Source organism: Phalacrocorax aristotelis, chromosome 7, assembly GCF_949628215.1.
Source record: "Phalacrocorax aristotelis chromosome 7, bGulAri2.1, whole genome shotgun sequence".
Classification (NCBI taxonomy): Eukaryota; Metazoa; Chordata; class Aves; order Suliformes; family Phalacrocoracidae; genus Phalacrocorax; species Phalacrocorax aristotelis.
The window spans coordinates 27,390,486-27,408,480 of record NC_134282.1 but is presented as its reverse complement, the minus strand read 5'-3'; the positions used below and the strand labels follow the sequence as shown (position 1 = coordinate 27,408,480).

The following is a 17,995-nucleotide window of genomic DNA, read 5'->3' as shown; positions in this document are numbered from 1 at the left end:
CTCTGTCCCTTGCCCATCAGCTTTTGGAAATGCCAAGACAATTCGAAATGACAATTCAAGCCGCTTTGGGAAATACATTGATATCCACTTCAACCAAAATGGTGTGATAGAAGGAGCCCAGATAGAACAGTTTCTTCTGGAAAAGTCACGGGTTTGCCGGCAGGTAGGGGCACTGGCAGATGTCCATTCTGCCTGCTTCTGTGTTACAAGCCTATGCTCACAAGGCTCTCCATTGGCCTATTTCTTTCTTTTAGGCTCCAGAGGAAAGGAACTATCACATTTTCTACTGCATGCTAATGGGAATGAATACAGAGCAGAAAAAGATGCTGAATCTGGGCACTGCTTCAGAGTACACTTATCTCACAGTGGTAACAGTCTCTGCTTTCTTCTCCATTATCCCTCTACCGTTTGCTTCTCCCAGTGAGCAATTATAATCAATAGGAGCTGCAGATGGATCGTTACCAAATCTGGACAGTCCTCTCCTTGGAGTACCAGAAGCAGTAACACCAAAAGTGCTGTGAGCCTCAATTTCAGAGATTTATTGTAATGTCCACCAGTGGGAGGCAGCTCGTGGCAGTTCAAAACTTTCTATCAAAGACTTAAGAAACATAAAGGACATCTTAAAGCAGATGGGAAACATCCCCCACTTTCATGGGTACTCAGATTTCAGATCTCATGCTAGGGAGAATACTTAACAGGTGTATATACTTTAGAGGAAAATGAATAAGCAGAAACAGTGCCGCCAAGAATCCTAGTCCTTATATCTGATAAATCTTATATACATAATACAGGAAGCTGGCATTCAATCTAACCTCCAACAGCTAATGTTATGTCAATGTCTGAGTTTATGTTGCCATAGTGGCAGAAGTGAGATGCTCATAGGTGAAATTTTTGAAAATAGCTAATCGGTTGGTTTAGGGCATGAAAGGCATGGTGAAAATCCTGTTCTTTAGCCTCTGCAGATACCTCATATTAATGTCAGCTGTTTTGATTTGGACTGTTCTACAGCTATGGAAAAATGGGGCTAAGTCCTGCTTCTGCTGAAGCTAATGGGAGCTGGGCATCTAGTCTCAGGGGAAATTAAATAAAGCCTATAAAGCTGGTTTTGGAGTCTCAAGAGTAAAACCGTTAAAGTTGCTGGAGATTTTTTCAACTGTAATGTTTTCAAAATAGCAGTGTTCTTGCAGCAAGAGCTGATGAGTGCAATTCACACATTGGCCATTCCATAAAAAGGTGTGAAGTTCCTTGGGTCAGGAGTAGGGCAGTATAATACAGAGATAGGAGGATTATGTTAAAGGAGGACGTATCCATGGTTTTGTTCAGGTCAGCTGTTGGCACAAGCTGGCATGTTTACATGCTGTAAACTGAAATGTCTAGAAATACTTCACTTTTGTAATCATCATTCTATATTGTTGGTCATAGCAATGATAAAAAAGGCATTTTCCCGTCTCCTTTAGGGCTGAAAATAGTTTCTTTCAGGAGAGGCATCCTAGGATCTGCTGTGCAGGCTTTGCTAAAGGTTCTGATGCTGCCTTGGATGTTTATACCTGCTTTCCACTGGATCTTAATATTCTTATTTTGAGATTTGCCTTCTAGCACCGATTCAATCCTACTTGCTTTGATTTGGGATTAAGGCTCTTAATTATCTATTGGCAAGGCAGAGAGAGGACGCCAAGATACAGGCATGGCCCTGTAACTGAAGGTAGCCTTGTCAAAGGTTCCTGTCATTCTATGCTCCAGAGCAGCCTTCCCCTCAGCTTTTCCTTTTGGCTTCCCCAGTATTCAATCTAGCCCTGGAGAAATGTCTTCTTTTTGAGAGCAGAGTTGAGGGGAGAAACAGCCATGGGAATAACATATAGAATGTCTATTGCCTGCCATACGAGGATAGGCTGGGAGAACTGGGTTGGTTCAGCCTTGAGAAAAGGAGGCTCAGAGGGGATCTCATCACCATGTTACCAGTACTTAAGGGGTAGTTACAAAGAAGATGGAGACTCCCTTTTTACATGGAGTCACATGAAGAGGACGAGGGGGAATGGACACAAATTGCTCTTGAGGAGATTCCGATTGGACACCAGAGGAAAATTTTTCACATTGAGGACAGTCAACCATTGGAATAATCTCCCCAGGGAAGTGGTTGACTCGGCCACGTTGGACACCTTCAAGAGTTGTCTGGACAGGGTGCTGGGCCATCTTGTCTAGACTGCGCTCTTCCTAGAAAGGTTGGACTAGATGATCCCTGAGGTCCCTTCCAACCTGGGATTCTGTGATTCTGTGATTCTGTCTAAATAGGTTTTTACTTTCCATCTTGTGGCAAGTGGCTCACAGGGCTTCCACACTGTGTACAAGGGTTTGTCAGCCTGCAGGTCTTTTCTTCCTTGTATGGGTGCTGGGAGGATTTTCCCTACCTGTGGGTGTGGTGTTTTGCAGGGCAACTGCATGTCCTGTGATGGCCGGAATGATGCAAAGGATTATGCCCACATCCGCTCAGCAATGAAGATCCTCATGTTCTCAGATTCTGAGCACTGGGATATCAGCAAGCTGCTGGCTGTGATCCTGCACCTGGGGAACGTAGAGTTTGAAGGTAAACTCAGCATTGTGCTTGGCCTTTCCTCAGACTCCATGGTAAAGGCCTAAAGGTGCTGCCTGTTTCCATCTGTACAGATTAGATTGTACTGCTCCGCCCTGTGTGAACAGGGTTGGAAGAGCAGGCAGATAAGCACCATGAAATTCTGATTTGTGACTCCACTGCCTAGTGTTTTAAAAAGCATAATCTTATTATTAATTTGTAATGCTGTTGGATTTCCATGGTTATAAATAGGCCTTATCACACTGAAACAACAGAAAATATAATGTCATGTTACAGTTGCTGATTGTTGTTTATGCAATCCAGAGGATGTGGGAGCAATTGAGTGATGTTTGCTGTGGAGATGATAACAGTAATTTTCCAGGCTGGGTTTGGTGAACACTCACCTGCAGAAGTGCACTTCTGGTATGGCACAGGCACAGTGTGAGACACCCACCAGTGGGATACCAGAAGCTCTCACATTTTAGAAAAGGAATCTTTCTCCCTTTTTGATACAGAGGGCCCAATACAGTGATGCCAGCTGGATTCATTGGAGTAATGCTGGCAGGTAAAATGAGGGACTTCCCTCATTCCCCTTCATTGTCTAAATTTCCCACAAGCCAGACACATGGAAAAAAATATTTTCAGAAACATATTTTCTGAAGTCAGATACCATTTCCTCAGATGCCCAATATCTACTGTTTAAAATTAATAACCTTGTTCATTTTGCTGCTATTTTTAGCCTGATGTTCTGGAGTTGTGAGGGCCCTATACATCCAAGGATCCCTGAGTGAAATCAGGACCCTCCCTAATAAAATCACCAAACTCAGGAGTTTCAAAAGAGAACTTACTGCCTTGCCACATTCCCAGAGCTACAGGGTTACAGAAATATGGCTGCAATAACGCCACAGCCCCCCACCGTAGCAGAAATTATTCTCTCTGAGATTGACTGTTTCCTCATTGTAGCGGCTGTGTACGACAACTTAGACTGCTCTGATGTGATGGACTCACCACACTTTTCAGTTGCAACCAAATTGCTTGAGGTAATGGACTTTCCTCCTACTAGTTCTCTCCTTCACCCTTGCTCCCTGAGCACACTGACAAAGCATGTCTCTGTGGAGTGTTTATGTATGGATGCACATATAATGGGCATGTCTCCTTCCTCCTGCTGACACTCAAGCGATGCTGATGCAGGTGTCTCTCTGAGCTAGGAGATCTTTAACTGGGGCAGCAGGCCACCAGCGAATACTGCTGGACAGGCAGATTGTCATGGGCCTCTTCCTGAGGCAGAGTTCACTGGATCTCCGTTATCCACCTGGAATGACCAGGTTGCCATGACTGTTCCTCCAGGTGGACTCCAGTGAACTCCAGAACAGCCTCACAAACCTCTCCATCATTGTCCGAGGAGAAAGTGTGTCCAAGCCTCTGAATGTAGTTCAAGCTGCAGATGGGAGGGATGCCTTTGTGAAGGTACTGGTGCTTACGTCTTTTCTGTTTAAAGACTGGGGATGCTTTCAGAGCTGTCTGTCTTACTGGTTGAGGAGCCGTATGTGGCAAACATTCACCCAGAGGCCTCCAGTCCCTCACAGTTTTCAGGCGTAGTTTGACAGCATTGTAGCTGCACAATCACAAACAGTTAGCTATGTCCAAAGACTGTAATGATGGGCTCTAATTCCTCTTTAATTTTTTCTCAGGGTATATATGGACGGATTTTCCTGTGGATAGTGAACAAGATCAACTCAGCCATTTTCAACCCAACTTCTCAGAAGCCTAAAGACAGACGTCAGTCCATTGGGTTGTTGGACATTTTTGGGTTTGAAAACTTCAGCAACAACAGGTAGGAGGCTCTAGATTAATTTCCACTGGGAAGCTGAAAAGCAGCTGATGTAAAAGGGAGGAATGAAAAACCAGACACATACTTTCATTATCATCCTGATTCTCAGAAAAGCAGTGAAATTTCCGTCACTGAAGTTTCCCAATTATAATCATGCACAGATTCTGTTTTTCTTCAGTCTTGGTCATATTTCTGCCTTCTCCCCCAACCTTTATTTTGGTGCAGCCACTGTACCTGTCTGTTCCAGGACCTCAGGAATTTTCTCAGAGGAGATGGCTATGAAACTGCTATGTGTAGGCAGCCACTGTGTAAGGATGTAGTATGTTCCATGTCTCTGTACCAAACTTTCTTGTTCCATAGCATTTTTACAATGTCTCTCAGGATACGTTTTGTATGTAGTACAAAGGAGGCCATGTTGAGTTTCCCATCTCAGCTCATGCTTCCATCTTGCCCAGTGTTCTCCCATCCCTTTTTTGGGGCTGCTTCATTCCTCTACTCTCAAAGACAGGTCAGCAAAATACCTGGTCAGTATACCATTGTTCCACTGCTACCTCTCCTACTGGTGGTTTCAGTCCTAAAGCACCATTTCTGTTTTCCCTTCTCTACAAGGGCAGCAATTCTCTCAGTTGTATGGCACCATATCATCAGTACTCCACAAACCATCGGCAAATGTTCGGCAGTCTTTTCCAATCCACTTCAACTGATTCATCTTGCTTGCTTTCAACAAGACAATATTCCTCTCTGACTTTTGGAACACGGTATAGGATCTGTTCAGTCCATCTTCTATCTTTTGTGTTCTCTGCTATTATTTTATGCTATTCCCAAAGGCTGCAATCCACATGGGGCCTCACTGTGGTAAGCACCCCACAGGCACACACAGTGTGACACAGCAATTACCAGGTAATGAAACTCAGCTGCAGCATTAAGAAGTAACTAACAAAAGTAGTGGTAGTGCCAGTGCAAGTAAAAACACATCACACACTCTTACAGTCAAGCTATTTTCACAGTTATGTTCCCTTTTATCTCTAGAGTTTCTTGAAACACATACAAGATCTTTCCTTGCTTACTCAGCAACATTCTATTGTCAGTTGGCTCATTTCTGCTTATCTTTATCATAGCAGAAGATGTGTCCCTTATATTGATTGCTAAGATTGGCAACATGCAGTGGTGGTGATCATTAACACTGTGGAACATAGCAGTAGTGTATCTGGATATGTGTTTAACACAGAGAATGCCATAGAGCAGTGCAGCACTGGCCAAGGTTGACCATGGGTTCCCTTCTTGTCCCCGCCACCCCAGCTTTGAACAGCTCTGCATTAACATTGCCAATGAGCACCTTCAGCAGTTCTTCGTGCACCACATCTTCAAGCTGGAACAAGAGGAATACCTTGCGGAGCACATCGCCTGGAATCACATTGACTTCACTGATAACCACCAGGCTCTGGAAGTCATTGCACTCAAGCCTATGAATATCATCTCCCTCATTGATGAGGAAAGCAAGTTCCCAAAGGTAAATTTCTGGTTTCACCTGTAACGCCTGGCTTTGCGCACAGCTCACAGGTAACACTTGCCTTTACCCACAGGGAAGTGAAAAGGTGGCTTTCGGATACATTATGAGAGGCAATGTCTTCCCCCCATAGAAGTTCCTTTTAACTTAGCTCAATATACAAATGCTTCACTCCCTGCTGTGACCTCCTCCTGTTACCTTGCTGTTGAAACTCTTACAGCTACTCCAAACAGAGAAGTAAGGAGTCCAGATAATTTTATAAGGGCTTCTTAGAAAATCTTTGAATTTGCTTACTGTTTTAGTATTGTTCTGATGTTGGTCTCCCCTGCAGCTTGCTCTTTTTCTCCTGGATGACAGACCTAGTTCAGCAATGTCACTGTTGTGAGGAATTGTTATTCTGCGAAGGCCAGGCATCTCAAACAGAAGAGCAGAGGTGAAAGTAGCATCTGATCTCAGACATCCCTGCAGAGCACTTTCATAGTCTCCAGAGAATGGTGAGGCTAAGCAGGAGTGCTGGTACAGGAACCAGATGGCAACGTGGGCTTGTCCAGAAAAGCAAGCCACTGTCTCAGCTCGTTTGTAGCCCTCAGGCAACCATTTGCGAGGACCATGTATGGGCAGACAGCTTTCACCTTTCCACCCTAAGAAGAGGGTGGTCCCCACTGTATGTCCTGCAGTCAGAACAAGAAGGCATCTACTCTCTGATTCCTGGAGCACATGGCTTTTCAGATAACCCAGCACTCACTACCCCAATCACAGGCCAGTGAGCAGAGCTAGTCTTACACATACCACAAAGAAATGAGATTTTGATGGCACCCCTTGAAGAGAAGCACCCAGCTGACTGACTACCTGTGGAAGTCACGATCTGGGCATGCTGATTGGTATCTCCTCAGGGCAGCCTTCTTCCAGGGATCTCTGAGTCTTTCACCAGCTGGGGAGTGAAAGAAGAACTGTGGCTGCCTGGAAGAAGGAGCATGCACCCCTCAGAGCATGGCTGGGTAGAAATGCATGGGAAGGTTGGTGAGGGGCTCTGCTTGTGAGGTCCAAACATTTGGGCAATTCTCAGCACACCTGTTGATGTTAGTAGTGTTATGGGGACCTGTGTACAGCCCTAAATTACCAGGCCTAATGCTCTGGTGGTGTGTTCTGTCCTGATGCTTGAGAGCAGGGCCTGTGTAAAAGGGAAGACACTTCTGGCACTACCTCCCTCCAGATCTGCTACACAAATAAGGGGCAGAATTTGAGCTTTTGTTATCTCTGAGCACCACTTCTATTTCTTCGCTGAGCATAGGCCACTGCTGGGGGAAATCTGCCTAACTGTCTTTTTTTGCCTGTATTTTTTTCTAGGGCACAGATGCCACCATGCTCATCAAAATCAATTCCCTCCATGGCAAAAGTAAAGTCTACATCCCACCTAAGAGTGTCCATGACACCAAGTTTGGCATCAACCACTTTGCTGGGGTTGTCATTTATGAATCAAAAGGTGAGCCCATCTCTGCTGGATACAGAGGGTAAAGAGAAGGATGTGACCTGCCCTGGATGTGTGGCACAGGGTAGTGTTGATCTGAAGTCAGATCAGGAGGTCAGGAGGATTACTCTAAACTAATCTGCAGGTTACTGTAAATGAAGTGGATTTTAGCTAGACAGAGTGTCACTAGAGCCAGCAGGATGCAGAGGTGACAAGATGATTTTGTTTCCATCCTATAGATTTCCTGGAGAAAAATCGGGACACACTGAGTGCTAATGTAATGCAAGTGGTTCATTCCTCCAAAAACAAATTCCTGAGAGAGATTTTCCAGGTGGAAGCGACCCCACCTAGTCTGGGACGTGGGACCATCCGGCATCCTGGAGCTGACCAGGCCTACAAGGTTGGCTTACTGGTCCTGGGTTGTAGAAACAACTCATTTCTCCTTCCTTCCATAAGACTCTGTCTGTTCTTGACCTCCTCTTTCTTTTGCAATATCTCTGCAAATCCCTATGCCTTTCATTCAGCTAATTTCTGCAAAGGAGTCTGCAGGAAAAGTCAGGGTCTGGTGTCCATGCTGCAAAAAAGTGTAATGTCCGCCCTGTCTCCCAGGACTGCATCCCTGGACATCTGTGTAGCCATGCTTGAGGCTGTCACAGAAGCATTGGTTGTGCTACCTCCCCTCATGTTGTCATGAACTGGATGGGTTTGCTCTGTGTCTGCCTGGGTATTTATACCGCATCCACATTGCCAGGATGAATGTAAATTAGTAGGAGGAAACTGTCATTCAGAAGGTTCATTGGAATGGAACAAGGCACTAACCAGAGACCCTTATGCAAAGCCAGTACCTGTTCAGAAGCCAGCATCTAAACTGCTGTGATACTGTGCATGTAGCCAGTCTGCTGGGACCATAACACCAAGGGGTCTGATTGGGCAACTGGCAGGTGGGACCCTGGCCTTTTTGTTCTTGCAAGCTGACAGACTAGCACAAAGGATCAAATAGCTGTGCTGTCACAGAAAGACACTATCTCCTGCTCCCAGTGATACCTGTAGACAGTCTCACTGCCCTGCGTATTACTGCAACTTTAGCTCTCCCTCCTGGCCGAGAGGCTTTGTGACAAAGTTCATGATGGCTAATTATCACAGAATCATCCGTGGCTAGTGGTGTAGGCAGCTTTGTGCCATGCCTAGTGAAAATGAGGTTGTAAAGCACAGTGGACTGGAAACAGCATGGGGCAGAGTTCAAGTTCTCTGCCCTGCTGCAACTTTCCCATACCTTGATTTCTGAGAATTTAACTATGCAGTGTCATCATCATGTGAAGGTACTTTTGCTTTTAATGTTTATATCTTTGAGTCTCCCTGTCAGGGTACAGAACAGTCACCTTACAATCTTACCTATTATCTGTCTATTCTCCTGGCACTGTTTTCTCATCATGTCCTTTCTTCCTCAGTCTTTATCCCAATGTGGCTTTCTGCTGTCCAGAATATCTGGCCATGGACAGGTAAACATCCTGGAGAAGGAGAAGTGGTACAGAAGTGGTACAAGCAGCAACAGAGAACTGGCTTAGCATCTCTTAAATGCTATGAATACCTTCAGATTAAATATCAGGTCTACCTACATTGCTCTAATGTTGGGGTTTTTTTTGTCTATAAATAAGATTGCATTACTGAAAAAAAAACCACCTTTCCTTACATTTAGAAAGTACAGTGGCATGTCAGGAAAGGAGATACTAAATGTGGGCTACTGCCCATTTCAAAATGCACAGAAATTAGCTGAAATACCCCTATTAATTTCAAATAGGTTGGGCCACTGTTGGGAAGCCTAAGAAGCAGGCCACAGAAAAGAATAGAGAGTGAAGTGCCAGAAAAAACTTTGCTGTCCTGAGGTCTCGGAGTTGCTCTCCTGGCACACTGGGGAGAAAAGTCACCACCATCTCAACAACAAATTCAGCTTTAACGTTATATGTACGATATCACGAGGGCGTGGGCTTCAGACTTGTGTGGCCATCCCAGTGATTTATTGGTACAGCAGAAATGTCTCTAAGATCTGAGAGTGCAAATGGCTTTTAACTCTTCTACAGCTTAAACATGTACAGCTTAAACAATGCTGTTATCATAGCTACTTCAAACAGATGCTTGCTAGCCCTCACATGCATCAGAGCGCCTATGAGACGTTCCCAGGACAGGTTTCCACAGCCATGACTGGTCGCTGGAGGGCAGTATTGCCCTGTAGCTAAAGCAGAAGGTGGCCACTTGAGTAAGGGCGCTTTAACCGTAAGAACCAGCAGAATGAGGTACCGTAAAGACCGTGGAAGTGACAGGGGGCCACTGGACTTTAAATTATTTACTAGGAAGAAAACTAAAACCCCCACAACCCACCAACCCCCCCCAACCAAACGAACTAGCTGTACTGTGCTGCAATGACTAGCTCCATGTCTGTATGTAAAAGGTCAGTGGGATCTTTTTGTTACTTGGAATCTGCACTGTTGTCACCATAATTTAATGTGCCCTTAAAATGTACTAGAAAGTAGAAGTGTAGGCCTAAAGACATAGGTGGAACTGTGCTTTCAGAGAAGCTGGGGAAGTCAGGAGCTAACTGCAGCCAAGTGCAATCCCGCTGGGGTTACACATCACAATGGGGAGCAAAAGTCAACCAAGAGCAGTGAGACATAAAGCACTTTATATGCAGCCGTAAATGGAGTAGCTTTTACCTTAGCCTCCAGTTAAAGTTTGCCTTTTCACTGCTTACTGTAGTATTAATGAGCAAGTCATCCTAATCACTAGAGAATGAGCTGTTCTGGATCTTTAGCATTCGTAGTTAGCTATAAGATGGCAGCAAAATGTCTGGCCTGGAAGTTATTGTTGCTTTGGGAGTGGCTGTTTTTCACCAAGCTTTCAGGCACACACCCATGAATAGCTTGGCACACAGGCCCTACACTAAACGCAGCCTTGGTTGGAAGAGCCAGACCTATGTGGGCTCAGGTGGGTGGAATGTCTTCCACCACAGCCCCACTGCTAGAACTTAGTGCCCAAGTAGGTGAAACTGCTCAGTGGGGTTTCTTTGCAGGAATAAACCCAAATTAATAAGATGCAGATGGCTGATTTAGCTCCCATGTAGGTAGATAAATTTTTTTTCTGGTAGTTGTATGATGCTGTTACATTGTACAAAAATACAAAGATTTATTAATTGGCTTCTGACAGTGATTGGTGTAGCAGTCAGCATGTGCTTACTCTTCCCAGAGCTTGGATACCACCAAACGGCTCTCTACTCTGGGAGGACAGTTCAAGCAATCCCTGGAAAAACTAATGAAAATCCTTAAGCAGTGCCAGCCATACTTCATCCGCTGCATCAAGCCAAATGACTACAAGAAACCACTGGTAATGTTTTAACAATATAAGGCCTTTTCTTCAGTAAACTTTTTAATGAGAAAAAAAAGCTATTAGTTGCTGTGTAGCATTTTACATCTGTACTTCAGCCAAGAAGACCCGGAGTACAGGCTATTAGTAGAATAAAAAGGGTGGTAGGATATAGCATTGTTAATTTACAAAAACATCTCTAAAAGCATCATAGACTAATAGATGGCAAAAAAAGCACATAGGTATATTCCTGGGAGGTGTTGTCAAAGACTTTCCTGTAAAGATAAAGACAAAACTGGAGAGTTTCTATCCCCTCAACAAGGGGAGAAACAAAAAATGTTAGATCCAACAATGATCATACTATGAAATAGCCTGAGAGAGAACAGGAGAGCTATTGGTGTTTGAGAGAGATGATGTGGCTTAAGTTTACACTACAGGAGAATAGAAGTGAGTTTGTCATTAAGATGCTTGGCTGGAACTCAGGAGATCATGACCCAGTTCTGTGCTAAAACCTTGTATGGTGTTGGTCGAGTGACTTAATAATTTTTAAAGTATTGCATGTGGCTTGGTGAGCCTATTTTTAATCTGCACTACAAGCAACTAGCAGCACTCATGCTATGTTTTGCATGGCTATGCCCAAAGGCACCTGCAAAATGATATGAACAATTTATTGTTCATCTGAAATTGCACTTTTAGAATTGAAAATGGTTGCTAAAGCCAGACTGAAGTTAATGAACTGTTTCCACTGCCAATAAACATAAATTTGAAGATCCTTTGGGGTGACTTGTTTAGACCTGTAATGAATTAATTTAGGGCACTAAAGAAATAAGTGCAATTAAAAATGCATAGTAGGCCATTTTGCAGGCACTCTGAGGTTGGAGGTTAATAGATACGTTATGAGGAGTGCTGCATGTGTAGCTTCTTTCAGTGCTAAGTCTCCTCCTTGTCTGCTTTCCCTTTCAGTTGTTTGACCGGGAGCTGTGTATCAAACAGCTGCGATATTCAGGGATGATGGAGACCATTGAGATCAGGAAAGCTGGCTACCCAGTTCGCTACAGATTTGAGGAGTTCTTTGAGAGATACAGAGTTCTCCTGCCATGGTCTCTTCGAGAAAAGGTGTGTTAGCACAAACTTGGTTTAAGGCTAATCTAAATTTTCCTTATGAGGCTTTAGTCTTTCGCACAGGAGAAAGTTCTTGAATTATTGCTGGCACAGATGAGAGAGCTGTCATCACAGCATCTGTCATCACAGTAGCTACAGCTAAATACTTACATAGTCACTTGGACCTCAGCTGAAATGGTAGAGGTGCTTCTAGGCTCAGCTATCCTTGACCTGCTCCACATAGACATCCCAGGCAGGGTGGCATCCCCATTGCCCTCAGATGTTTCTGTAATCACACACTTCTGAGGTCTCTAACATTCTCCTCGCACTTGAACTCTGGAGTGCTTGGCCATGCACTCATGTTCCTCCTCTTGTTGACCATTTGAGCTAAACCACTTTTCATTCATTATACTGTCAGCCCAGAGGTCTGTAAGACCTCATCTGTTTCTGTTCTTTGCCCTTTGAAATGAAGGGCAATAGATCCTTACATAGGGTGCTGTGTTTCTAACCAAGCCCTAACATGATGATACCTTTGCACATCAGCTGAAGAATGATGCTCGACAGAGTTCTATCAGCATCTCTGAAGCAGTGCTGGGCAAGGATGAAAGCTGGCAAGCTGGGAAGACCAAGATTTTCCTTAAAGTAAGTAGAAAGGAGAGTGTCTTGTCTCTTCTACTGAAAAACTGGGTGCTTCACAGTATAGCATGACCTGCTTGTGCAAGAGTGGTGATCCACGAGGACTGCGTTCTCTTATAAAGTCTGTCTGGAATCTGAGGCTGGATCTTTGTTCCTGAAGGGCAAGTAATTTACTGGACACAGCTTGGTGTAGTAGAGGCTGATCCTGTTCCTGTGCTCCACTGTTGCAGCTAAACCAGTGCAGTGCAATGTATTGGTCTCTGCCCAAGCCTTGAGCATAAGAAAGAACTGGATACCAGCACACTGTTACAGGGGACTTCTTTATCCATAGCATTTCCCCAGGTAAAAACAGTCTTACTGCAGGCAGATTTTCTGCTTGTTTATGGCTACAGCCAGACATGGTGTGGTCAGGTGGTATACAATCATCCTACTGCAGTTCCACAAATGCATTTTACTCGCACTACATCATAATGATTTGGGGCCTTTTTTCAAACCATGTGTCCAGTTTTCAGAAGTTGGTGGGGGGTCTGCTCAGCTCTTATATCCACACTTTCTTTTAACAGGATCATCATGATACAGTATTGGAGCTGCAACGCCAAAATATACTCACAGAGAAGGTTCTTCTTATCCAGAAGGTGATGAGAGGACTGAAGGACAGGTAGTGATCTTTAGAAGGGAATTTGCTTTGGTTTGAAGCAGTAATCTTAGTGGTGCAGTGCACACACTCTGTGAAGCATTTTCGAGCGTGAAATGTATCATTCCATACCTTCCACTAGCCCTAAATTCGGCACTCATCATATAACAGTGCACAGTGCATCTGTGCAGATTTTGCACAAAGATTTGTTCTGGCTCAGTTTCTTTATTTTCATGATGCTTTTCAAAATGCAGGGCTGTGGCACATGCAGTTTGTATGAAGAGGAAGGGCTGGGAGGAGGACTTGCACTTAATATTTCTAGTAAACAGTAGGTATCTGGAAAGCAGGAAATCTCCATGGGACCTACGTTGTTCTCAGAGCTACAAGGACTCTCCTATTTAAGATACTTCTTTGATACAAGACATAGAGGAGAATCAGACAGAAGCTAACTGGCCCTTCTTTTTGCCAAAGATGCACAATTCTTGCATTTTCTCTGGTTTAGTTTGAAATATCTTCAAGAAGTTAAATTTAGTCACTGTCAAGTAAAGTTTGTCCTTATTAAAAATGCTTTACTTCATGATTTGTACTTATTAATCTTGTATCCCCCAACCAGAACCGTGATATAGGACTGAATCCTGGTTTGGTTTAGAAATATTCCTGACAGTAGAGAAGCAAGAATTATAAAGCATGACACAAATGCCCAACTTCCCCCTTTTTTTCAAACTCTGCCTACCATCTAACAGAGTATAACTTCTCTCTAAAAGCCTCACCTCGCTTTTATTTTTAAACTGTCAGAGCTATGTGCCACTTCTGAAAGCCACAGTGTGACAGCTTTTACCATGGGAGGTTCATTTTTGTAGATGAGCTCTAAGACCTGGCAGTTAGGACACTGATGAGCAAGTGGTCATCAGATGGGGGAGTTAACTTACCCAGGCTTGGTGCAAGAGCTTTTTCAGTTCTTACAGAGCTCTCCTACCACAGTGGTGAATTTGCTCTGCAGTTGCTATGAGTATTTTTGCAGTATTAAGGGCAAAGTCAGCTCGGATATATCAAGGTGGATTAGTAATGCTTCTGTCTCATCCTTTCTACTAGCAGATGGATAGCAAAGCAAATAGGAAAACATTCTGTGAGCTCAATTGATTCATGGCACTGCTTCACTTGCAGAACAAGCTGAGCCTAGGTGAAATCTCCTAAGGCCTTTATTGACAGAAAAGGTCAGGAAAATAGCCTTTTCTGGCCTTTCCATCAGCATGGAGAATGTGTAAGCAGACAACATACTTTGAGTGAGGATAATTTTGAAACGTGGTTCAAAAGTATCACCAAATTATCCTGTGTATAGAGGTATAAGGTGTAGTATCACCTGACCAGATTAATCTTTCTGCTGCAACATAATACTTCTCTTGGGCTACTCAGAATCAGGAAGAACAGCCCTCACTGAGCTTCAAACTTGCCCTGGCAAGATGTCTACTAATAATTGAGCTAGTTAGTCTAACAATAGCTTTCCTGGCTCTAGTGTTCCTGGACAGCAGATAAAGCTGAGATCAGACTGTAGTCATCCCATAATAGGAAAAAACTGCCACCTTATTCTTTACTATTATCATAAGAAGCAGCAGAAATAACTTATTGCTTGTCACCTCACCTGTCTGTCTGCTTAGGAAGCAGTTTCTGAAACAGAGGAAGTCTGCTGTAGCAATTCAGTCAGCCTGGCGAGGCTACTGCTGCCGGAAGGATTTCAGAATGGTAAGAGGCGGACGTATATGTATATATAAATATATATATATATTTGTGTGTGTATGTGTGTTTATATACTATGCCCTGCCAGACTGAGTGGAGTATTGGGAATGAAGGTATTCACAACTGAAGGGAGGAGAGGCAAGATGGCAGGGTATAAACAAGGGTGTAAATCCAAGGAAGGCTCTGGGACCTCTCAGGGCTTGCTGAACCTCTGAGATTTCTGCTTTCTGGTAAAATAGTAACACAGCTAACCTCTGGCAGGCCTGGCTCTGGCAACCTGACATGTGAGTGATCCCACACTTCTAGTCAGGAGTCCAAGGCTAGCATTAGTCCATTACCACAATGCTATGAGCAAAGTGTCTTCCACAACTGTTACAGGAAAACTGGGAATCTGTAAAAAATGACCAGAAAAATCATTATATCAGTATGACATTATTAAAAATATTGGCTGATCTTCTATAGATAGTGGGTTTTCTGGGTGAGGAAAGTTACACCATATTGGGGGCACTTACATAATGTGTATTCATGTGGCAGGAATTATTATTAATATATCCCATACATCGCATTCACAAGGGGCAGGACAAGAAATTGCCTGTTTCAGTCAGAAACATTTTCTATCCTACATCAATGATGCAACTCCTGTCTGAAGAGCCAGGCTGTTGTCCTGCACTCTGCCCCATCCTCCTCTGCTACTTCTCTTGGAATTGTCATACCTATCTCTCCAAGGACATGCCTTTTTTTTTCCTATTCACTTGGCTTCATTTCTGCTCTCTTCCTTCCCTTGTCATAATCCCAGGCTGTCATTGTCACTTCCTGGAGCCACTCCCTAGAAGAGGTCCCCAGAAGTAGTCTATATAATCTAGTTTTAAAAGCCTATTACCTGTAGAAAATAAAGTGCAAAAGGCAGTATCGCATTAGCCCGTTCCAGGGTCTTTACCCAGACACTGAATTTTGTTATCTTCTACTCATCCCAACTTATTCCCAGTCTCAATGGTTTTGAACCATAATCACTTATTTTTCCTTCACCTCCTACAGGTTATGCTGGGTTTTGGGCGCCTACAGGCCCTCTACCGGAGCCGGCAGCTTGCTAAGCAGTATGAAGCAACGCGGGCTCATATCATCAGGCTTCAAGCCATGTGCCGTGGTTATCTAATGCGTCAAAAGACAGCAGAGCAGAAGAAAGCTGTATGTGTTATACAGGCATATGCAAGGGGCATGTTTGCTCGCCAAATCTACCAGAGGATGAAGCGGGAGGTATGCTTACAGATATCTTGTGAACATGTTGTTTCTATGAAGTTCTGATAGAGATTTAATGACCAGCAAGTGTTGCCATAGCATAGCACTGGATGTGGATATTTATTCTGAGATACTATATTTGAACTCTTGTCAAGTATGAAAGCAGAGTTTTAAGCAGACAATCTTGTTTATGTTTGCCTTCTATATTCATTATCATGGATCAAAACTTCACTGACAGAGCTGAAATGTTTTTGACAGAAGGGAGGAAAAAAGATAAGATGTGTATGTGTATCAGTCACTCCTGCAAGGGAAGATCAACTTCTACAGCAAGGCATGATAATGTCACTTAGGGATCCATTCAAAAGGGAATCCTAATGCAGTGTGTCTTGGTATGCGCTGCCGGAGAAAATCCTGTACTTATAGCACATGAGAGGCTTCTCTATGGTTCTCCTTCTGTATTAATGCTGTACCAACAGGATTAAGCCAGTTTGCAGATTTCTGCCCGTGGCCTGTTCCCTAAAATGCCAAATCTAGAACTGAGACCATGCTGGGATAAAGTCCTGGTGTGGACAGCTTGTTAATGGCAGAAGGGAGCTGGCTTGGCAGTTGTGGAAAAAATCACAGAATGGTCCTGTTGTCCACAGAACAAGTGCAAGCTGGAAGCCAGGAATATCTGCTTGGAAGAAGAGAAACATCTCCTCCAAGTCCTTGGACCAGTGAAAGCAAGGGAAGAAGCTATGAGATTGGAAAAGGTAAGTATGTTGGCAGAGGAACACTGAATGCTGTGTTGCCCAGCTCACACTCACAGACTTGCTCAAATTTCTGAGCACTGCTACATTTTAATAAAAAGCAGACATAATTGTAAAACTACTTGTAATGATGCCTTAGAAATGGGACAAGGCAAACACATGCACATTTCTATTTGCAGTATGAACTGGCTTGTTAGCCAAACATGCACAATGCTATTACAGCTCCCTGACACAAAACATTTTTAAATAATGTGGGTTTTTCTGCTGTTAGGAATTCTGTGTTTTTCCTGTATTATCTCCTGTTCATAAAGTTCCTGAAAAATTGCACATCATTACCAATAGGCCAACAGTCTACAAGGACAGCTGTAAGAGCAAGACCCTGCTGCTGCTGTGTTAGGTCTTTGTGACTCCTTAGCACAAGCAACATTTGATTTCACGTTCTAACACCGCACTAGCAGGGCTGGACCTCACTGTCATAACACCCTTGTAATAGTGTTTCATCCTCACACCCATTCATTCTAGCAGAATGATGTTCCAGTCATGCCTAACCAGCTTCTATGCTTAAAGGAACATCTGGCTGCTCTGGAAAGAGAGGACACAGAAGCAAGACAAAGAAGGAATGCTCTTGCCAATAAACCAACAAATCGTGATGTTCTCAGCGACCAAGAAATGGTGGACAAAGTTTTTGGGTTTTTACCTTCTATGATCGGAGGCCAAGAAGGACAGGCTCCTCTAGGTTTTGAGGTACAGAGCTACAGACTGGTAATGAGTCATGTTCATCCCTCATGTAAGTCTATTGACTTTGTTGGAACTCCATCAGTGGTCAATTCTGTTTAATGAACTTCTGTACAGTGAAAGAATCACCCGAATTAGTCATCCCGTCTCTTTGGGATCTGCTTTCAGAGTCAGTTCCCAAAAGTTTTTGGTCACATGCAGTTTGGGGACTATCTGTCTTCAAATGCTACTGCACGTTTGTTTCTTTGGCCCAGCAGACCCTCACCAAATAGTGCCATTCTCTGCATTTTGGCACCAACCACGTGTTCTGCTGACAGTGCTGTCAGTGATTTTCTGGCTGAAACACACTGGCAGTTCATGACCCAAGTTATTGCATGTTCTTGAAAGCAAAATTTGAGATATACTTGTCCTGCCAGCTGTGGAGGATGGAATTGTGTAGGGAGA

At 43.8% G+C, this 17,995-nt stretch overlaps 1 protein-coding gene across 1 annotated transcript in view; it reads left to right on the top strand.

Moving 5' to 3' along the window:
• MYO7B (myosin VIIB) overlaps positions 1-17,995 on the top strand; it is a 59,891-nt gene that overhangs the window by 8,973 nt on the left and 32,923 nt on the right. The window contains exons 7-23 of the mRNA XM_075099402.1: positions 21-163; positions 255-368; positions 2,428-2,581; positions 3,530-3,606; positions 3,914-4,033; positions 4,258-4,400; positions 5,697-5,907; positions 7,252-7,387; positions 7,612-7,772; positions 10,610-10,747; positions 11,690-11,842; positions 12,371-12,469; positions 13,027-13,121; positions 14,753-14,837; positions 15,867-16,085; positions 16,712-16,819; positions 17,384-17,560. Coding sequence (XP_074955503.1) covers positions 21-163; positions 255-368; positions 2,428-2,581; positions 3,530-3,606; positions 3,914-4,033; positions 4,258-4,400; positions 5,697-5,907; positions 7,252-7,387; positions 7,612-7,772; positions 10,610-10,747; positions 11,690-11,842; positions 12,371-12,469; positions 13,027-13,121; positions 14,753-14,837; positions 15,867-16,085; positions 16,712-16,819; positions 17,384-17,560 — 2,333 coding nt within the window. The remainder of the gene's footprint in view (positions 1-20; positions 164-254; positions 369-2,427; positions 2,582-3,529; positions 3,607-3,913; positions 4,034-4,257; positions 4,401-5,696; positions 5,908-7,251; positions 7,388-7,611; positions 7,773-10,609; positions 10,748-11,689; positions 11,843-12,370; positions 12,470-13,026; positions 13,122-14,752; positions 14,838-15,866; positions 16,086-16,711; positions 16,820-17,383; positions 17,561-17,995) is intronic.